Genomic DNA, 20,716 nt, shown 5'->3' with positions numbered 1-20,716 from the left:
CAGGACTGGCCGGCCAGCGCAGGGGAGCAGGAGGACACAGATAAGGTGGCTGTGCTCGGGAACACCTCATCGGCTTGCCACCGGTCTCCACGAGGGTTGGAGCTAGCCCTGTGTGGGAGCAACGGCCAGCCCTTGTTAATGACCCGCACCTGCACCGCGTCCGCCCTGGGGCTGAGCTTCGGGGCTGGGAGCGCGCTGCTCGGCAGCCGCGGTGTGCGCTCAGATCTGTGTCCCAACCCCCGCCGTCACACAACACCACGTGAGCCAGTGTGCAACTCAAGTTTCCACGTAGCCGTATTTTAAAAAGTGAAGTCAATTTTAGTATTTTATTTAGTCCCACAAATATGATCATTTCAACGTGGAAGCAGTCTAAGAATTAGTAATGAGATATTTTGCGTTCCTTCTAACTGGTGTGTAGTTTAGACAGTCGCGCATCTCCGCTGGGACAGGCCGCGTTTCCACGCTCGGCGATGGTGGGGCTGGGGGCTTCCGCGTGGGGTGGGGCTGCACCATCGGGAGGGCCGGGGCGGGTGGAAAGGAAAGGGGGTGCACACACCAGGCCAGGCGCGGAGCGAGGGAAACCGTGCGGGGCGGATCGTAAGGTCAGAGCGGGAGTTTCCTTGGGTTTTGCGCGCAGGTGCAGGGAGCGGATGAAGAACAGCGGCGTAGACCGTCACGTGGGTGGGGGGTGGGGGTGGGGTGGGGGGAGCACGGATCGGAAGCCCCAAGACTCAGACTGAGCCCAGCCGCGCAGCTCTCCAGCTCTGTGCCCTGAGAGACGTCACTGCGCGTGTCTTTCTGTAAAATGAAGGTAGTCATGCCTGCTCCCAAAGGCTGTTACCAGATTAGGTGCAATTACAGGAAATGTGCTTACTACAGCTCTCATGTCTTGGGCTCAGGTTTCTAAATTTCAGGGACATAAATCGTTTGTATTACAGTTTCTTGCCTTCTCCCACCTGAAATTAGAAACTGAGGTCGACCCTGTCTGGGGGCACTGGCTCCGGAGCTGGTGGCAGCAGAGGAGGAGGCCAGCCTGCGCGGCCGAGGAAAGCGAGGGAAGGAGGTGGAGGAGAGGCCGGGACAGCGCCTCCCGCGCGGTCTGGACTTTGACGCCGGGAGCACACCCCAGAGCCAGAGGTAGACAGCTCCCACCTGCTCTGGGGCCACAGCGGTCAAGGGTGGTTCTGAGAAACTCACCTCCCTGTGAGCTCATGGATGCTGGGCTCCCCAGCCCGGGGACAGAAGGGGACAGAAGGAGTGGAGACTGGGCTGACCAGGCCCCTGCTGGGAAATGCTGGGTCAGTCCACGTGCCCCGGAGTTTGAACCCGCTCAGCTGATGGGTGGTGGCCAGGTGGCACCTGATGGCTTCCCAGGCGGAACCCTCCTGTTTCTTCTCTGAGCCTCCTATTGTGTTCCCTCCATGACTCACACAGAAGTGACGAATTTCAGGGACAGGGGCTTTGTGTGGCCTGAAGCAGAGGCCTTTGTGGACAGGGCGGGGATGGCACCAGGATGCCCTCCATGCCGTCCCAGGAGGAGAACCCCTGTCCTGGCTGCATGGGACCCCTGAAGGATGCAGTGACCGGCACCTGTGGACACATCTTCTCCCAGTCACGCCTCCTCCCGCCATCCCAGATGGGGGCCCAGCCCTCCTGCCAGGTCCTGCTGTGTGTGCTCTGCAAGGAGAAGGAGCCCACGAAGCCTCTCGTGGTCCCTGTGCCCCTGGGCCCTCTGGGGGAAACATGCTGTGAGGAACATGGTGAGAAGGTTTACTTCTTCTGCAAGACTGACGCGGAGTTCCTCTGTGTGGCCTGTCGGGAGGGCCCCTCCCACCGCACCCACACAGTGGGCGTCCTGGACGGGGCCGCTCAACCGTACTGGGTAAGACAGACGGCTTTTCCTGGGGCCAGTATGGGCTGGAACAGTGTCCTGTCAACCACGGTGAAGGGAACGGGTAGGGATCCAGATGAAGGATGGTGGTTCCACGTGGACGTGTGGCCGTTCAGTCTGGGGGGCCCACAGGGCCAGGGCACAGAGAGTTGCAGCCATGAGCCCTGTGCATGGGAGGGTCGTCCGCCCACCATGGACTTGGTCTCCCAGGACCCACACTGGGTGTGGGATTTACTGAAGCTGGGCTCAGAGGGATGCGAGGGGTGAACAAGGGCAGCCGGCAGGTGCCACTCTTCCTTGGGAGAAGGGGAGGCTCCACGTGTCCCACTGTGTCCCCCCTGCGCCCCACCCCGGGCTGCCCTCAGTTCGCTCTCACCATCCGGTGTCCGGGTCTGGAAGTGATTTTCTCAGAAGCACCTCTCGAATCTTGAACTCGGCCCACAGCCACTTCCCAACACAGGCTCTCACCCAGACCTTGCACGGCCTGGAACGCACTCCCTGTCTCCATTCTTGCCCTCTCCATCATCCTCCAGTCTGCCAAAAGATGCAGCAGACCATGTTGCTCCCCTGTGCTGAGCCCTCCTGTGGGTCCCCAGCGCCAGGAAAGCCCGGCGTCGTCAGTGGAGCACCGATGCCCCCTGCAGTGAGCACCAGGACCCCGCCTGCCCACCTCACCCAGGCCCTGCGTGTCCGGGGGACTGGCCCGTGTGCACCTGCGTCTCCTGGACGTCTCTGCTCTTTCCTGCTTCTGACTCTCCCTCGTGTACGACTTTCCTCCAAGACTGCTCTGCTCTCCCCGCACTCTTTCTACTTAAACCATTTAGTAAGTTCTAAGTGGACAGGTCAGGGGCGTGCGGTACTCGACACCCCCTCTCTAGACCCACCCGAGTGCTTTCTGTGTGAAATCCCCTGGCCCCGCTGTGTTCTGACCGGCTGCTCGCACTCCGTGACTCCACCTTCTCTCTTTGTACTTTGGCCACCAGTGACAAGGCCAGTGGTGAGCTCGAGGTGATCTTGGGGACACGGACGGGCCCTGCTCACCTCTGAATCTCTCACCGTCAACGGTGCAGCCGGGACTCAGCAGACAATTAGTATCGGAACGAAGCACGTTTTCCTGCCCATTCTCTCCCCACAGGACCATTTCCGGAGTCAGATGGAAGCTCGGAGCTTGGAGAAAAAACAGATGGAGGGCACACGGAGGCGGGAAAACGAGAAGCTCCAAGAACTTCTGGTAAAGTGCTTCTGGCACCTTCTGTCTGGGGGTTTTCTGAGCAGACTCTGGGGAAGCGTGCTGCTGGTCCTTCTGTACTGTTGTCATTTGTTTCCCTGCCTCTGTGCAAGGGGCATTTGGGGTCAAGGCTGTGGAACCCCAGAACTTCATAGCTGGACATTCTGGCATCCAGCCTGAGACCCATGTTCTCAGCCGTGTTACAGAGCAGGGAACAGGAACGGGAGGGTCCACAGAGAGCCAAGCCCACGTTCATGATGACGTGGCTACAGCCCGGATCTCTCTCTCGCTCTCTCTCTCAACATTAATCTATTTGACAGAGAGAGAGAGAGCAGGGAAGGGCAGAGGGAGAGAACCTCAGACTCCTGCTGAGCTCAGAGCCCGATGCGGGGCTCAATCGCACAATCCTAAGATCATGACCTGAGCTGAGATCCAGAGTCAGACGCTTGAGCGACTGAGCCAGCAGATGCCCCTAGAAGCCGGGTGTCTTGACCCCGAGCCGCCCTTCCCACCCCAGCCTGTGTGCCTGAAAGCATTGCCTGCAGACAGGAAGGATGGGGCAGAAGGTGTCTACCAGTGTGTGCGTCCAGCGTGTGTGTACCCCCGACCGTGGGGCTGGCCTGAGCACCGTGGGCGTGCATGCGGCCACCTCTGTTTCTGAGCTACCCAGTTAGCCGGGAGGAGAGCCGCTGCGTGAGACTTTCCGGTACTCTGACCGAGGACACACAGCTCTGCGGCTCTCCCGTGCTCCCTCCCAGGCGTGCCCTACAGAAGGCGCCGTCAGGGGCCAAGGGCAAGGGCACACACCCCGCGCTGCCTGCTTTTCCCGCAGTGGCTCTGACGGACGGCAGCCACCCGCTCCTCCTGACTCGGGGGAGGGCATGGTGGGGCAAGGACGGTGTGTTGCATGGGGAAGGACGCTGGAAAAGTTCGCGCTCTGGGGGCGTTGGGGCGACTAGAACCCCCAGGTAAGACACGCGCACAGCCCTCAGGGCCGGCAGGTTTATCCTGAGACCCACCTACTCCGACCGCGGTGTCGAGAGAGCTAGTGGCTGTCTGTGTGTTTGAACCGGGAGGACACAGACGAGGCTCCTGGAGACGGCCTCTCACACCCTGCGCAGACTCACATGGACGGCAAGAAGCAGCAGGTGGACGAGGCGTTCAGGCGGCTGCGGCAGGAGCTGGCGGACCACCAGTGTCTCCTGCAGGCCAGGCTGAGGAAGCTGGAGCAGCAGATCCGTGTGGAGGGAGAGGCATACACCTCCACGCTGTCCGAGGAGATCGCTGGGCTTGGAGCCCAGGTCCAGGCACTGGGGGAGCAGCTCCAGCGGCCTGTGAGTGCCCTGCTGCAGGTGGGTCTGTCTCCACCGCCTCGTGGGCTCAGAGAGGGGCTGCAGAGGAAGGGACCCCGCGGTGGGGCCGGCAGGACGGACAGGCAGACCCGTTCCTGTGGGGAGGGGCTGTCGGTTCCGGGGAGCCTACAGACGGACATGGAGACCCAGGAAGGCTGGGCGCCTTGCGCACCCACTGTGGTTGTGTCACGGGCTCTGCGGTCGCAGGGCCGTGGGTTTGAGGGCAGGCTCTCCCAGCTGCATGACCACGGCGAGCCTCGCGAGCCCCTCAATGCGGGGATAGGAATAGCACCTCCCTCAGCCGCTCGTGCGAAGGCTGTAAGACACAATCCACACAGAATGCTTCGCACGGTTCCCGGCTCACACCGAGAACTCAGTAAACGGTGTCTGCCGTGGTTATCGTCACGTTACCCCATTTCACCCCGCGTCTGGTGGGTAAGCCAAGCCCGGACTCTGTTCTCCACCCTCTCTCAAGCCCTGGAGGCAGAACACTCCCGAGACAAGGCTGAGACCATGAAGGCCGCTCAGATGACCTGAGCAGAGTCCCAGGTTAGCCAGGAGGCGGGATGCGCACGTAACGCAGGTACAACGCTCTGGAGGACAGAGCTCGGGGCCAGACGCTAAGGACAGGCTGTGCCGCGGGCGTCTCGCTGGGACAGGTGCGCAGACGCTGAGTGCGTGTTCTTTCTCTTTTGTAGGATGTCAGAGCCAACCCGAGCAGGTAGGGCCTCCTCCCCGGCTACACTTTGTTCTTCTCACCTCCGCCCCCTGGGCACGGTGTGTGTGTGTGTGTGTGTGTGTGTGTGTGTGTGTGTGTGTGTGTGTCTACTTTGCCCCCCACGGAAATGCAAATTCACTTTTGCTCTAAGAGCCCTTTTTTAAAAAAATATTTTATTTATTTATATGACAGAGAGAGAGACAGCCAGCGAGAGAGGGAACACAAGCAGGGGGAGTGGGAGAAGCAGGCTCCCAGTGGAGGAGCCTGATGTGGGGCTCGATCCCAGGACTCTGGGATCACGCCCTGAGCTGAAGGCAGACGCCCAATGACTGAGCCACCCAGACGCCCCTAAGAGCCCATTTTTAAACTGCTTGTTTGGTACCAGGGATCGTTTCCCCTGGAGGTGAAGTTATAAGCCATAATCGTGTTTTTAGGCTGATGCAGGAAAATCTATTTAATTCCCCAAATTATTGGTACTCGAGTCAGTATTGAACAGCATGTAAACTGTAAGTCCGAGGGGAGGTCCCTTCTGTCAACTGCGGGAGGCACAGCGCGGGGGAGCCCAGCCTGTCCTTCCGGGTGGCATCTCCCTGTTCAGCTGCCCGTGGCCCTCAGTCTCTATGGCAGGGTGACTGCTGGCCTCGTCCTGTCCTCTGCCGGGAGCAGCTGCCCTTCTCCGTGCTCTGCGAGGAGCACTTTTCCTGCAGCCACAGGGACCTGGCCCCAGGGTCCGGGACTCAGCAAGTGTCTCCCAGACTTTCAAAGCGTGTTCGGCGTGTGGCACTTAAGGGCTCTGTGGGTCTTCTGGTCGGATGTGGAAGCCGGGCCTGCTCGCGGTCACACCGCGGGGACAGGCAGGAACAGAGCAGATGCATGTTTTGCTCCTCCCCCCCCCCGCCCGCCATCGCCTCCCCTTAGTAGAGAACAGCACCCAAATTAGAGGAGCTTCAGGTCGTTTTTCAAGCGACACTGTAGTGGCCTCTAGAGGCAAACAGGGTAGTGACCTGTGCCCCTTGCAGCCTCCACAGACCCCAAACATAAGGACCTACCTCGAACCCTTAAGGGACTGGTTGTCTGTAGGTATGAGACAAAGACTTTTGTGACTCCGGAGACCATTTCTCCAGACCTTGTCAAGAAGATCCGGGATCTCCACGGGAAAATACTCCCCCTCCCAGAGATGCTGAGGACCTTCTCAGGTACAGGGGAGGGGCGGCAGCTTTCCCCACCCCCGCTGGCGGAGTGTCTTCCACCCGCCCCGTCTTCCCCCTGCCTGCCAAGCCTGGCTCAAGGTGTCTTCCCTCCCTTACGCCTTCCCCTGGTGGTCTTGCTTTGCTCAGCGGGACGGTCCCGAGAGCATCTTCTCTCCCAGGGACCCGCACTGGCCCGAGCGTCCAGGCAGGTGAGGGCTGCCTGTGTCCCTGCAGACCACAGCAGAAGGCCTAGAGCAGACAGCCCTCCCCCACCCCTGTGCTCACGTGGCTCCCAGGACTGCCCTCGGGAATGCCTGTAGGAAAGAACAAGTCACACGACTTTCTGTTTGTTTTCCTCAGAAACCTGGCGCATTACCTGGACACAGACTCAGGTAAACAGCTGGGGGTTTGGGGTCCATTCTCTCCTCCATCCACTCAATCCAAGGCAGCAAACAGAGCAACGACATACGTGAAGTCTGGGGCCTGATGACCGGGTCCCCTGTTCTCGCTCTTGCTGGTTATGGGACATGGACAACCGTCCGGACCCCGTGAGCAGCCACCCGATAAACGGATGAATACGTGTAAAGAGCCTAGTGCTGTTAACGCTTGCGGCTTGTATGGGTATCATAGCCTCAAAGATATTCAGGAAGGTCTTGGTTGGGTGTGTGTGTTCTGACCAGCATTGCCCCAGACTCCATTGACTTGAACAAATACTGTATAATTAAAAAAAAAAAGCATTTACTTTGAAGATGGTGCTTAATTTAGAAACTATTTCCACAAATATCACCTCGTTCTGCGGCTCAAACTTAACGTGCAGAAGAAACACCGGGGGGATTTTGTTAAAACGCAGATTCCGATTCAGTCGGTCTGGGATGGGGCTGCTTCTCCCCGGCTCCCTGGACAAGCAGGTGCCGCCGGTCTGGGCTGCGCTCCGAGAAGCAAACCCTCCCAGCGAGCAGCGCTTGTCCCCGGCGGAAGGCCGTGCTCCGCGCGGGGGCAGAGGGGAAGCCGGCGCCCGCAGGCTGCGCCGCCTCCCCCGCACCGCGTGCGCTCTAGGGCGCATCGCTCCATGTCCCGCCCTCCTCCCCGCAGGGGCCGTGTCGCTGGACCCTGGGACCGCCCGCTGGAGCCCGGGCCTCCCCGACGACAGGAAGCCGGCGAGGCTCACCCAGGACAAGCAGGACCTGCCGCACAGCTCCCTGCGCCCCCAGGGGGTCCCGGCGGCGCGGGGCTCCCCCGGCTGCCCTTCGGGGCGCCATCCCCGGCCCGGAGCCAGCGGGGAGGCGGTGGGCGTGGCGGGCGAGGAGGCGGGCAGCGAGGGGGCGGGGCCCGAGCTCAGACCCCGGCGTCCGGGCCTGGAGGGCCTCGCACCTGCGGCTCCGGGCGCGCACCTGCCGGACTCCGCCCCGCCGCGGAGCGGGACCCCGCCTTCGCCGCCTGCTTCCGGGCAGACCCCCCTGCTTGGCGGTCTGGGAAACCGGTTCCAGCTTGACTGAGCGGAGGCGGGGGGCGTCCAAGCGGCGCTGCGGCGGCTCTCCGCCGAGCTGGGCCCCGGAGACCCAGGGGCTGCTCCCGCACGAGGGCAATGCGGGCGAGCCCGCGGGCTTTTGAAAAACAGAACAAAACACCGCTACAATAAAAACTGCTACAGCTCCGGAAATAATCATCACGGGGAAAAGCAGAACTTCGTCGGGCTTGCAGTCATTAATCCCGTGCTTCCATCTCCACAGGGCGCAGGGCCTCTTCCTCCAGCTCGGGGTGGACCCTGCCCTCCCCCTTCTGACATTTAGGCCGTGTTTCCTCCTTGCAGAGGATGTGTAATAAAGTGCAGGAACCAGCCAGACTTCTGCATGTCCTGCGTCTAATGTGCGGAAAGTCAGTGGCAGCTCCGGGACCACGACACCACCCTGTCCCTTTCTCTTACCCAGAACGTGCCTGATGGCAGTGGGCCAGACCGCGCTGCTCCCTAAAATGACGTTCAGTGTTCGGGGCTAAGTAACCTCTCAGGTGCTTACTATCATTACCATTATTATTATTGGATGATGGGGCTTTGTTTCACTTCCTATGCATTGACCTCGTGTTTTGGGCAAGGAAGGCGTGTCGTTGTTGTTGTTTTGGGTGAGTATGAAATTGAAAAAACAAATGAGCCGCTTACCCTGTATTTCCAAGTGTGACTAAATTTAGGGTGAGGGGCCCAGGTAATTTAGGGGTGTGGACAGGCACAGACAGAGGCTCTGGGCCAAAAGTAATTTGCCCTGCATAAGAAGGAGAGCGGGAGGGGCGCCTGGGTGGCACAGCGGTTAAGCATCTGCCTTCGGCTCAGGGCGTGATCCCGGCGTTATGGGATCGAGCCCCACATCAGGCTCCTCCGCTGGGAGCCTGCTTCTTCCTCTCCCACTCCCCCTGCTTGTGTTCCCTCCCTTGCTGGCTGTCTCTATCTCTGTCGAATAAATAAATAAAANATTAAAAAAAAAAAAAAAAAAAAAAAAAAAAAAAAAAAAGAAGGAGAGCGGGATTTAAAAGTTTAAGAAGGAGGGTTAGGAGTGCCAACACCCGAATGGGAGGACTGGGAGCTGCCTGGAGGGAAGTGATCCATTTGGTGACCCCCTGGGCAGTCTAAAAATATTTGTGTTGCAGTGTTTGTGATGTAAACCACCCTTTACCTCCTGCACAAGCCTCAGCCCAGTGCACCCTGGGCTCAGTGCTTCTGTGAGCATTGCTGTTCTCCCAGAGTGTGAGAGTGCTGAGCTCTGTCCGCTTCGGGGCAGGAGGCAAAAAGACATGCCAGTCTGCCAGCTTCTGAGAGGGGCTGTCATGCACCTGAGGTGCCACAGAGAACCAGAGGTGTGGTCGTGAGGACCCGGCTGGGGTCTGTGGGAGGAATGGGTCCAAGGCCCAAGAACTGTGATTACAGCAGGCGGCAAGCCCTGGCACTGTCTCCGGTCCACTCGCTCTGCTCTGTGCGCAGGGCGGTTTCCCTGTCTGCGCACAGGCTTGCTGGCTTTACTTGTGCCCTTTATTTCCCCACTCCTTCCCATTCCCGCCTTGCCCTCGGACTGGCAGGGAAGGGAGTTGTCTCAGTCAAACTCCCCGGTTCCTGGTGCACAGTCAGCAGCAGCCCAGGTGAGGTCCTCTCGTCTTCTTTACACTTCCTCCTGTGTCCGATTCTCTTTCCCATTCTCCTCACCCCCATGGGCACTACTCTAATGCTTTCACATGTCCTCGGATACAGAGGGATCCCTGAACATATGCCTAGTACAGGACTAGCTCTGTTTCTTCCCTTTTTTGACCTAGTACGACAGCTTTAAGATGTAGTCATGTTGCTGTGCATACATCTCGTTGATGGCTTCTAACTGCTGAACGGTGTTCCATAGCACATGTCAAGCACACTCCATCACACTTCCTTTTGGCACAGAGCATGTAGGTAGCCTCCTCCTGCCTTTGACAATGAGCCAAACCAATGACGAACGGCCTCCTGCTTTCCCTTATGAACGTAAGATTCACGCCCAGGAGGGTGGCTGGCCTCGGCACACTCACTTTCCTTAAGTACCACCAAATTTCTCCCAAGATGGCTGTGTCGTGTGGACGTCCACCAGAGGGGCACAGAGCTTCCTGCTGCCCGACCCCCACGTCCACAGTGGCTGCTGTCGAGACTTGCTCCTTTCTGCCAATCTGATGACTGTAACGTGTTATCTCATTTTTAAAAGATTCATTTGTTTATTTGAGAAAGAGAGAGAGAGTGAGTGCGAGGGGCAGAGGGAGGAGAGAAAGAGAGTCCTTGCTGAGCATGGAGCAGACGCTGGCTCAATCTCAGGACCCTGAGATCACGACCTGAGCCGAAACCAAGAGCTGGCCGCTCAACCGACTGAGCCCCCAGGTGCCCCAAGTGATACCTTGTTTCTAAAAATTTGTCTTTTTCCATCAGTGAGGCTGTGCATCTCTTCTCGAATTTTCTCCGTCTTTCCCCATCTTTCAGGCTCCTGTCTTTCTTTCATCGACTTCCAGGAATTTCTTACATATTCTAGCTATTAATCTCTTGCTCATTTTAGGCTTAAAAATATCACTCAATTACTAACTTTGATAGTGGCCTTATTCGTTAGATAGGAATCCTGAATCTTGGGGCGCCTGGGTGGCTCGGTCAGTTCAGCGTCTGCCTTCGGCTCAGGCCTGATCCCAGGGTCCTGGCATCAGCCCCGCATGGGGCTCCCTGCTCAGCTGGGAGCCTGCTTCTCCCTCTGCTGCTCTCTCTGCTTGTGCTTTCTCTCTGTCAAATAAATAAATTAATTAAAAAAAAAGAAATCCCCAATTTTGATAAATTTGATAAACTTTCCACTTTGTGGTTTATGTTTTTAAGATCCCTTTCACCACAAGATTGTGTGTTTATATATGTTGCCACTAATTCTACAAATTTCCTGTTCACACTAATATCTTCAGTTTATCTGGAGTGAAGAAGACACCCAGCTTTATTTTTCTCCGTATAACAAACCAGTTCTTCAACCCCATCTGCTTAGTCCTACTGGCTGATAGCCGCGTCCAGCACACCAATTTGCAGCACTGCAGGAGCTGTTTCCAGGCTTTCGACTGCACCGTCTCCACCTGTTGGTCCCCCGGAACCGGGATGTGCTGTTTTTATGTCATGACCTTGTAGTGCAACGTCGACTCTGACCAGACTGCTCTCCCCGCCTTGCCTTCTGTTTCAAATGTATCTTACTTATCTGTAGACATTTACGCTTCCATATACATTTAGAATCGATTGTCAGGTTCTTTTTAAAAAATCCTGGTCCTCTTTTAACTGGAGTTACAGTGGCATGGATTGTAATTTTACTGAATTTGAGGACTGAAGGAAATTAGTTTGGAGCAAATGGGCATCATCATCCCAGAGATAAACGTGTTCTCTGTCTCTGGCGGTTTAGATCTTTTATGCCTTTAATGGGATTTTGAGGTTCTCTGCGGAGAAGACTTTGGCGACATGTAGTGACGTGTCATTTTGCCTCCAGACAAATGTTCACACAGCGCTCAGCAGTTTGGCACGGCAGAGTTTACACCACGGACCAGACAGCAGACCAGTATATTCATACACAGCCTCACTCTGCAGCAGTTGGGACGAATGAATCGAGTGGCCCTTTCTGGTCAGGAGTGCAGGAAGGAAAGGTGAATCACGTTCCTCGGCAGACAAGGGTTTGAGGGAGCTGGACAGTGGCTTACTCAGAACACTTTCCTGCGGATCCGAAATACTTTATAAGAAAAAAACAAAACTTGCCCCTCATAAAATGTGCACATTTGGGGGGGGCGATGATAGTTATAAGGCTCGCATTACTATTCCGAAACATTCCTTTTAAAAAATTATAATTCGTATTGGTTATTGTGGGTATGGAGGAACAGTACTGATTTTGCTATTCTTGTTTTCAGGAATTTTGCCACATCCTTAATTCTAATGGTTGGTTAACCGATAGGGTTACCTATGTAGAAAATTGTTATTCTTTTATTATCTGAAAATAACAGTTTTGACTCTTTCCTTCTAATCTATACGTTTCGTCGCCATTTGCATCCTGTTGTGGGGGCCCGGGCCTCCAGTATGCTGCTAAACCGTGTGGACACGGGCGTCCTTAGTCCCTTGCTAACACGAGAAGAAGCCCACTAAGGTTCCCAGTCAGGCATAATGACTCTGGTGAATTTCTTGGTACAGAGACTTCAAGTTAGACAGCGCCTTTCTATTCCTAGTTTTCTTAGAGTTTTTCAAATAATACCTAAGTTTTAAGCTTTATCAAATACTCTTTCTCATGCTTCAAGATAACCATTGTGATTTTCCTGTTTGACCTTGGCAGTGGTCACCCCACGTCAGAGCACCATTGCCTTCCTGACAACTGCGTGCTGACCGTGTGGCTCACTGCGAAGTGTTTCATAACCGCATGCAGCTTCTGTAGCCCGCCCAGGACCCTCTTAGCTGAACCACGTCCACCTCAGCGCTTTGCAAACCCCACATTTGCACACCGTCTGAGCGTTTTGTCCCGATGCAAGTTCTGACTCAGAAGCCACAGGGAGGGACTTGAGATGTCCTGAGAGCCCTAGGGTGACAGGAGGGCTGCAACCAGACCCCAGTCGAAGCACGGTCCACGTCACTGCTTTCACCCGGCACACCCTACTGTGGGCCTTCAAGCCCAAATTCCTGACAAAGGCTTCTGATTGGTTTGGTACTGACTTCTGTGCCAGGTTGCACGTCCCTGGCCCATGTGTGTCTGGTGACCCTTGTGGACCACCCCAGGGCCAATCACTGCGGCCGACACTACCTGCCACAGTTCTCAGCCCCTCGGCGTGGTTATTAGGAGTTCAAACCCCAGCCCTGCCGGAGGCAAGTTCCTCAGTTTCTCTGAATCTTAGTCTCATGTGAAGAAGACATCAAAACGCTTGTTCTATTGGATTATATGGCTTAAATGGATTAATGTGTGTAGTATGATTCTGGAACCCAATCCCAGCATGGGAAGCTGGGTTTTCCTGACACGGACACCAATTATCTCAACACCAGCTGGGTGTCCGCCAGATTCAACTCAATTTTGACACCATCTACCCAGGGACAGCATCCGGTCTCGCAGGGTAAGGGCTCAGGCCTGCCAGACTGCCCTCCACTTCAGATGCCTGACCCACTGCCTCTAAGTCAGAAGTTCCCAGGACCCTTTCCTTGGGTTCCACTGATTTTCTGCACTGACTCACAGAACTCAGGAAACCCGTTTACTCACTAGATGACTGACTTATTGCAAAGGATATTAGAGAATCTGAATCAACAGCCTGATGAAGGGACATGTAAGGGAGGTGTTGAGAAGGGACTTCTGTCTCCGTGAAGCCTGAGGACCAGTATGGTGGAATGTGGAAGCATTCTGGCTCCCCAGCTGGGCGTTCCCTGGCCCCTCTTCATTACGTGGGCATAACTGATTGAATCATTGGCCATCGGTGACTGATTCAACTTCAAGCCCCTTCCCCTCCCCAGAAATCAGGGGTGGGATGGAAATTCTCAGCCCTCTAATCACAGTTGGAACCCCTGGTAACCATCCCTATCCTTAGGTGCTTTCCAAACATTGCTGCGTTAACACAAACCCAGTTGTGGAGGAAAGGGGCCTGTTATCGGTAACAAGACACCCATTTCACCATCACGGCTCTGAAGAGATTTCAGAAAGTGAGGACAAGAGACTGAATATTGTAACAAAAGATGGTCTGGGAAAGTCCAAGGTTTTAGGAGCCATGAGCCAGGAACTGTGGACAAAGACCAAAAATATATGAGAAATACATGCATATTTCCTATAAATCACAGTATCAACATGTGATGGGCTTGCTACAGACTTAGGCATTTACTCGGCAGTTAACGCTGGGGCTTGGCTGTGGTCATGGACTTGGGCAAACGCTTACAATGAGGCCCTCACAGGAGGCTCAGGGACTGGGCTGCAGAGTGGGAATCAAACTGGTGTGAACCCTTTAAATGTGCACCAGAGAGGACCTATTTATTACTTTTATTTAAATTCAGATAACTAACATATAGTGTATTCCTGGTTTCAGAGGCAGTGCAGTGATTCACCAGATGTGTGTAACACCCAGTGCTCATTACATCATGTGCCCATCTCCCAGTTACCCATCCCCCACCCCCCTTCCCTCCAGGAACCATGTTTATTTCCTATGATTAAGAGTCTCTCATGGTTAATCTCCCTCTCTGGTTTTGTCTTACTTTATTTTTCCCTCCCTTCCCCTATGATCCTCTGTTTCGTTTCTCAGATTCCACATATCAGTGAGATCATATAATTGTCTTTCTCTGACTAATCTCAGCATAATCCCCTCCAGTTCCATCCACGTTGCTGCGAATGGCAGGATTTCATCCTTTTCGATGGCTGAGGAATATCCCGTGTGTGCGTGTGTTTATACACCCACGTCTTCATTATCCATTCATCTCCCAGGAAAACAAAACACCAAGACCTGTTTTGGAGCCGGGTAATCTCCGCTGATCCATTCCCTCTCCCACGTGTAATTGGAAAGTCTGTGGTCGAAGTGAGAGACCTGGGCCAAGCCCAGGACGACATTCGGGGACGAGAGCTCACACCGAGCACCACCGGTGAGGGAAGCCCTGGCGGCGGGCCAGCTTCTGGTCATGGCCGGCTTCCCTGCATCCCCAGGGCTGGGTGTGTCCTGAATTCAAAGAGCCCTGCAGCTTCATTGCCAGACGGAGTGTCCGGAACAGGGAGTTCAAAAAAATTAAACCGAGAAGCGCTGTGTGGACTACCTTTGGTTTGCGCCCAGGTCGCTATCAGCAGTGAATATTATCTTTGTATATTCTCTCCTTCCCACCCCTTCCGAAAGAGGACACAGAGCTAATTATCTTCACGATGACAATGAGGCCATTGCCACCAGTATCGAGGGCTCACAGACGTCTCTTTGTCGAGGGCTCCAGAGACCGGCTGGGTGGGGCCCCGAGAGCCGTGCGGAAGGAACGGTGAGTGTGAGAGAAGTCGGCGTGACTGCCCTGGGGAACAAGGGCTCCTGGTCCGCGCCTGACTCGACCTTGGGAAATCCTCCCCTCTGCCCAGAGCCCAAGAACAGAGAGGATCTCTCCCACCTTTGAGACCTTATGTTTTCACGCCTGTCCTCACAGACCCAACATCCATTCATGGCCCAGAGAGTGGGCTTCTGCCCGCTAACCATCACCTTGTTTCCTACAGGGCTGGGGACGAGTTCATGCACGCTCTCCCGGGGCCCCAGGCAAAGCGATGACCTCGGACCTGTGTGCCCAGGGGAGACCACGGGCTCCCGAACGGGGAGCCCCGAGTTTTACTTGCGTGAGCCTCGGGAGGGTTACTTCATCTCCCTAAACGTCTAGTCCGCTGCTTTGAGACCCGAGAACAAGTACCTACTTTGGGATTGTTGTAAGGAGTGAGCGAGACAACACTGGTGGAAGAAGCCCAGACGTCCCTTCTCTGCAGGGAAACACAGGCTCTTCCCGCTGTGTGTCCCCTCTGAGTCCCCTGCCCCGTTTGCAGGCAGCACCCCAGTTCGGGTCACCAGGTCGAACTTCCCTGCACGCAGCCGTTCTCTGCGACGCCAGGGGATGCTCTGTGGTTCCGCTCCATCCTCACGCTTGCGACCCACAGACAGCGTCAGATCCCCCAGGTGAAGGGCTCCGTGCCACAAGACTGCCCCCCCACGCCAGATGCCCGTCGCCGGCCCTCATTATCACTATGCTTCTGGCTGGTCAGCGACAGACCGTCCCAGGGGCTCCTTGGGTTTGAGTCACTTGTGAGGAACGATCACAGCACGCAGAGAAACTAGTTTCACTGGCTTATTTAGGAAGATGAAGGATGCAGATGACAAGACACACGGGGACGTATGCAGGGCCCCGGAGCTTCCGTCCCCATGGAGCGGGGGTCACGCTGCGGGCGTGCTGTGCTCAGCTCCGTAGGACTGGGTTTTGATGCAGGCTCCCTCACGCGGCACGAAGAATCCTTAACCCACTCCCAGCCTCCTTCCCCCTTCCGGACAGTAGGGATGGGGGAGAATTCCCAACCCCGTGCAGGAGCCCGTCCAGAGTCCCCACGCTGAACAGGAGATGCCGTGGTCCCACTGTCACCTAGGACGTTACAGGGGTTTAGGGGCTCTGTGCCAGGCCCCAGGGCAGAGACCGACGGACGCGGGTTCCACTATCTCACGACGGGGGGAGACGCAGGCGCGTGGCCTGGCGTGGGCAAGGCTCCGGGCCGCTGCTGATAACTGTTGTGCGGTGACTCCTAACGGGCAAACACGTGGGCAAACGTCAGGAGCACTAATTCTACGGACCAACACCAGGGCCGGGCGGCAGGCACATGGAAACCAAGGGGCCACACGACGGCTTTCAGGTAAGTTAAACGTGAAAACGTGAGGGAAACACTGCAGAACTGTGAGCAGGTAATACGGGGATATCCCCATGACCGCGGGGCTCAGGGAGGGTTTCCTGAGTAAGACCAATCGATCAACAAATGAGTAAATAAGTCTCCACACAGGTACAGACGCACACATTCCCAGCAGTAAAGGTAAGAACTTCTGATTATTAGGACACGGAACGAGAGTGAAGAGAGGTCACAAACCGGGCAAACGCACCGATGACACATGTAAGTGACCAACACTGGAATCCGGGCCATCCACGAACTGCAGACCCGGAAACAAGAAAACACACGGGCCTCGAGCAGGTGCCGCCCAGCCTGCAATCCCACAGCCACCCTCCTCGGCAACCTCGTGAGGTCCTGACCTGCAGCCGGCCGGGCCGGAGCTCACGGGGCTGCCGGAGCCGAAACGGAAGGGTAGTGACGAAGTCCAGGCGCCACAGCTCAGAGGGAAGCAGCTTGGCCTTGCCCGGTAAAGCTGGAACGTGCCACGCTATGGCCCGGATTTCATGGACGCGTCTATCCAGGGGACACCTGCACACGCTCTCACGGAGGGGGGCACCTGTGTCCTTCGAGGCCTCGTGATGACAGTGGGAGATGGGAAACGACACAAATGTGCGAGGAAACTACGAGTAATGGGATCACGACATGAGGACGTGTTCGAGCGCTCCAAGGTCTGGCACTGTCTGGGAGGACAGAGGGCACTGAGACACCGTGTCTCTTGTCCGTTCAGGTGTGCATGTGAGACTTCACGGGGAGAAGAGAATATGTAACTTCCAACCAGCAGAGCAGAAACAACAGAATAAAGAAAAACAAATCAACCCAACAAAGATAAGAACAAAAAACACAGAAAAGGATGATAAATAGAAATCATAAAATAATATCATTGCAATTTATTGATTTATCAATAACCCCAATAAATGTAAAAAAAAAATAACCTCTATTTACCGAAAGACCAGCTTCTAGCTGGAAAAAAAATCCAGCTATGCTGTTTATGAAATAACTCATAGAACAATGAGTTATTATTAAAAATAACATACCGGGCAGTGATAGTGAAGGGAAAGTCGATGTGACCATATCAATACCGGAGAAAATGTACTTCAACGTGGGAAGTTTTGTTAGGGGGAGAAACAGGGACAGTACATTCTGGTAAAAGCAACGATTTATCTGGAAACTGTGACAGTTCTCAGCTCTAACACAGCTAAGAATTCATGGTCAGTCACAAAAAGAACGGAGCAGCGGATTTTAAAAGACCCTCTTTTCAGTCACTGGTACTCAAAGACAAAGAAAGTTACAAGGGTCTAGACTATCTGAACAAAATAAGGTTCTTCCAATAAAGATACAGCATATTTGAGTAACAAAAGTCATCTAATGATTAGACAAAGAACCCCGAACTTAACAGTAAACATAGTCTTTTTTAAAAAAAAAATTTTATTTATTTATTTGTGAGAGAGAGAGAGAGAGAACAAGCAGGGGGAGTGGAGGGAGAGGGAGAAGCAGACTGTCCGCCGAGCTGGGAGCCCGACGCGGGACTTGATCCCAGGGTCCCAGGATCATGACCTGAGCCAAAGGCAGACGCATCACCGACGGAGCCACCAGGCGCCCCAAACACAGTCTTTTGAACACTCACGGCACATTAGGGAAAAAGCAAAGAACCCTAGGTACCAAAGCCAGACATCGATGTCGTCCGTATCACGCTTCCTCCCATGTGTGAGTTTCAGCCCTTCTCCTTCCGCTGTGTCCTGCTCGTGACCACCGGAGTCCCGTGCTTGACTCTCCTGCATCCCGGCTACTGGGAAAAGAGTATCAGAAAGGCACAGGGAGCAGGGCCTTCCCCTGCTCGTTGTGCGGCAGGTCTCACCGGGGCGTCCCCGGGAGCAGCGCAGGCCGCGGGGCTGGACATCAGCTCACGACCTCCCGTTCTGGGATCTGCTGCCAGAAAACCGAGCTCGCAATTGTGATTTGTTAAAGAGATTCGAGACCCCCCAGCCCCACATGTTCTGACGGCTCCAGAATCCCGCAGAACTTCTAGCCCCTCGGTGTTGGCTTTATTGAGTGATTTTCTCGCATGATCGTAACTGCTCAGGGAATAATATCTGAACAATCACGTTTTCTAAACGTATAAATGTTTGAAAGATTTATTAATCTGAAGAGCTTTAAAAACTACCTGTGCCTCCCCGCACATCATAATAAAGTCACGAGTAACAGCTGTGTCCTAGGTGCGTCTGACGAAGGTCTCTGACCGCAGTTCAACAGAATGAAAAGCCAGAAAGTGAAGTCAATTTCTCTACTTTCACAGAAGCTTTTACATTTAAAAACACACTTGTAAATGATTTATGGGCCAAATTTGAAACCATAATGAAAACTTTAAACACTGAAAGCTGGAAGGCAAGGCAGATGCCGCAAGCGCATGACGCGGCCAATGCTGTTGTGTTCGCTGCTGCTGAGACGTAACAGCAACGGCCCAGACACTCGAGGAGACAAACAGCCGCGACCCCGGTTCCTGTAGGTCAGCAGTGGGAGCCGCTGCGCTGGGCGGCCCGGGTTCACAAGCACGGCTCACAGTGTCCACTCTGTGAGGAGTGAGCCCCCCACACTCAGGGGAGAGCAAGGGAGACAGCTAAGAAGTCCACACACACGACTTTAAACCCACCACAGTGAGGCTGGGATGGAAATTACAGCCTCAGGTGCATTTCCTAGAGAAAAATGAAATCGTAAAATTAAACTGTCTCGGTCAACAAATTCTTAAAAAATGGAGTAAATAAGAGCAAACGTCCGTGAAGGCCGTGCTGGGACGTTCAACACTGCAAGCCCGTTCGTCGGAGAGACCAGCACGGTAGCGTCTTCAGCGAGCCCGGTCAAGACAAGCAGAAGTACAACAATACCAAACACGGGAAACGGGGCCACTGAGGAACCGGGAAGACGTTTCCGTCAATAACTTCGAAAACAGAGACACATGGGCACTTTTGTAGAAAACGCCACTTACCGATCCCAGGGCCTGGAATCTCATGCCAACAGCACAGCCAGGTGTTGAGGGCGTCTCGGTTCCCAGCCTGGAGACGCACCTGTCACGGGCCCGCATCGGCGGCAGCAGCGGCCTCGCCCCTCCCTGCCCGCCCTCCTCACCGCTGCGCAGCGGGGTTTCTAGCCCATCACGACTCAGCTCCGTGCAGGGACCGTTTACAAAGACGTGCAGGGTTCAGCAAACCGACGCGGGATGGTGAGGCGTCACAGGGCTGCAGGGGTGAGGCAGGGAGCCCCAGCCCCGACGCGAGCTCCACGGTCGACGGCCCGAGCCACGGAGCCGGCCGCCATGCTGAATTTGTCTGGTCTCTTGTGGAACGAGCTCCTTGAGGAAAGGGAGCATCTCAGGTGAGGAAGGGCATCTGGCCCCTTCGAGGGGCAGCGAGCGGCTGGCTTTCCGAGTTGGATCGATCCTTCTCTGCCCAGAAGTCTTGAGCAGCTTCCCAGGGCACGCGGAAGCAACGCCAGACCCCGGTGCACGAGGCCGACCCCTCGCCCGCTCCCCGTGCCCCCCACGGCACGGCAGCCACGTGGGCGCTCCGGCCTGGCCTGTCCCTGCCTGTGGCTCTGGCCGAGCGATCCCGGACTCCCCGTCTCAGAGCAGCCCCGGCCGACCGCCCGCCACCCTCCGCTGGAATAGAGCCTCCGCGCGGGCCTCCCACTGTCCCAGCCAGAGGCATCCGGCCGACCTCGGCCTCCCGGAAACCAGCGCAGGAGCCCTGCGAAGGCTGGAGAGAACGGAGAAGACGCACAGAGCCACCATCAAGAAATCAGCAACGCTCCCCGAACCGAAAGGTCATGGACACCCAGACAGCGTCCGAAACAGCAGCTTGCAGGCCCCGTCAGGAAGCGACTGGGTTATGAGAAGGACGTCAGTGGAGAAGCGGGAAAACACAGCTCAGGGAACAGGAAGGCCGAGCCACGATCCGCCCTGGGGCTGTGCACGGACCGGGGCCACGGGCCTCGGGCAGCACTGACCGCGCAGCGGACGACCGGCTCCTGCGGGAAGCCGATGACTGGTGAAGATGCGGGGCTCTGACTACGAATACGGATGAAGGCAGTGACGCCAAAGGGGAGAACCAGGCAGTTCCTCACTCCAGAAGAGAGGTCGTCCGGGAAGGACGGGCAGGCTGTCCCCACAGCTCCCGCAGACACAGCCTCGAGCGAGCGGCGAACTGAGCTCAGGCACGGCCGGCGGGACAGCACAGGCGAGCGCTCGGTGAGCGGCGGGGCGCACAGCCAGAGCCACGGATGGGGGGACCCGCGGACACGGCCCACACCCCCGGGGGGAGGTCATCCGCCAAGAAGCACCGGGAGAGGGCGGGCTGCCCTTTGCTCCCTTCCTGAAAAACACCACGTACATCTGACCACACGTGGAGGCGAAGTTCCCTTCAAAATGACTTAAAAATATGATTATAAGAAA

At 55.8% G+C, this 20,716-nt stretch overlaps 1 protein-coding gene across 1 annotated transcript; it reads left to right on the top strand.

The window, feature by feature from the left end:
* The first annotated feature begins 855 nt into the window (after positions 1–855).
* LOC105234519 (tripartite motif-containing protein 15) lies at positions 856–8,274 on the top strand. The gene is made up of 7 exons (XM_034660147.1): positions 856–1,882; positions 3,027–3,122; positions 4,241–4,471; positions 5,170–5,192; positions 6,270–6,385; positions 6,740–6,771; positions 7,472–8,274. Exons 1-7 carry the CDS (start codon positions 1,514–1,516, stop codon positions 7,988–7,990), a joined length of 1,386 nt encoding a protein of 461 aa, XP_034516038.1. The 5' UTR covers positions 856–1,513; the 3' UTR covers positions 7,991–8,274.
* Positions 8,275–20,716: the final 12,442 nt, after the last annotated feature.

Source organism: Ailuropoda melanoleuca, chromosome 5, assembly GCF_002007445.2.
Source record: "Ailuropoda melanoleuca isolate Jingjing chromosome 5, ASM200744v2, whole genome shotgun sequence".
Taxonomy (NCBI): domain Eukaryota; kingdom Metazoa; phylum Chordata; class Mammalia; order Carnivora; family Ursidae; genus Ailuropoda; species Ailuropoda melanoleuca.
This window is presented reverse-complemented; position numbering and strand designations above follow the sequence as displayed.

Bases quoted from the DNA above. Each gene is read 5' to 3' on its own strand.
- LOC105234519 (XM_034660147.1), top strand. From the start codon at position 1,514: ATGCCCTCCATGCCGTCCCAGGAGGAGAACCCCTGTCCTGGCTGCATG. The intron at 1,883-3,026 runs GTAAGACAGACG...CTCTCCCCACAG, and splicing joins GGGCCGCTCAACCGTACTGG to GACCATTTCCGGAGTCAGAT. The intron at 5,193-6,269 runs GTAGGGCCTCCT...GGTTGTCTGTAG, and splicing joins GTCAGAGCCAACCCGAGCAG to GTATGAGACAAAGACTTTTG.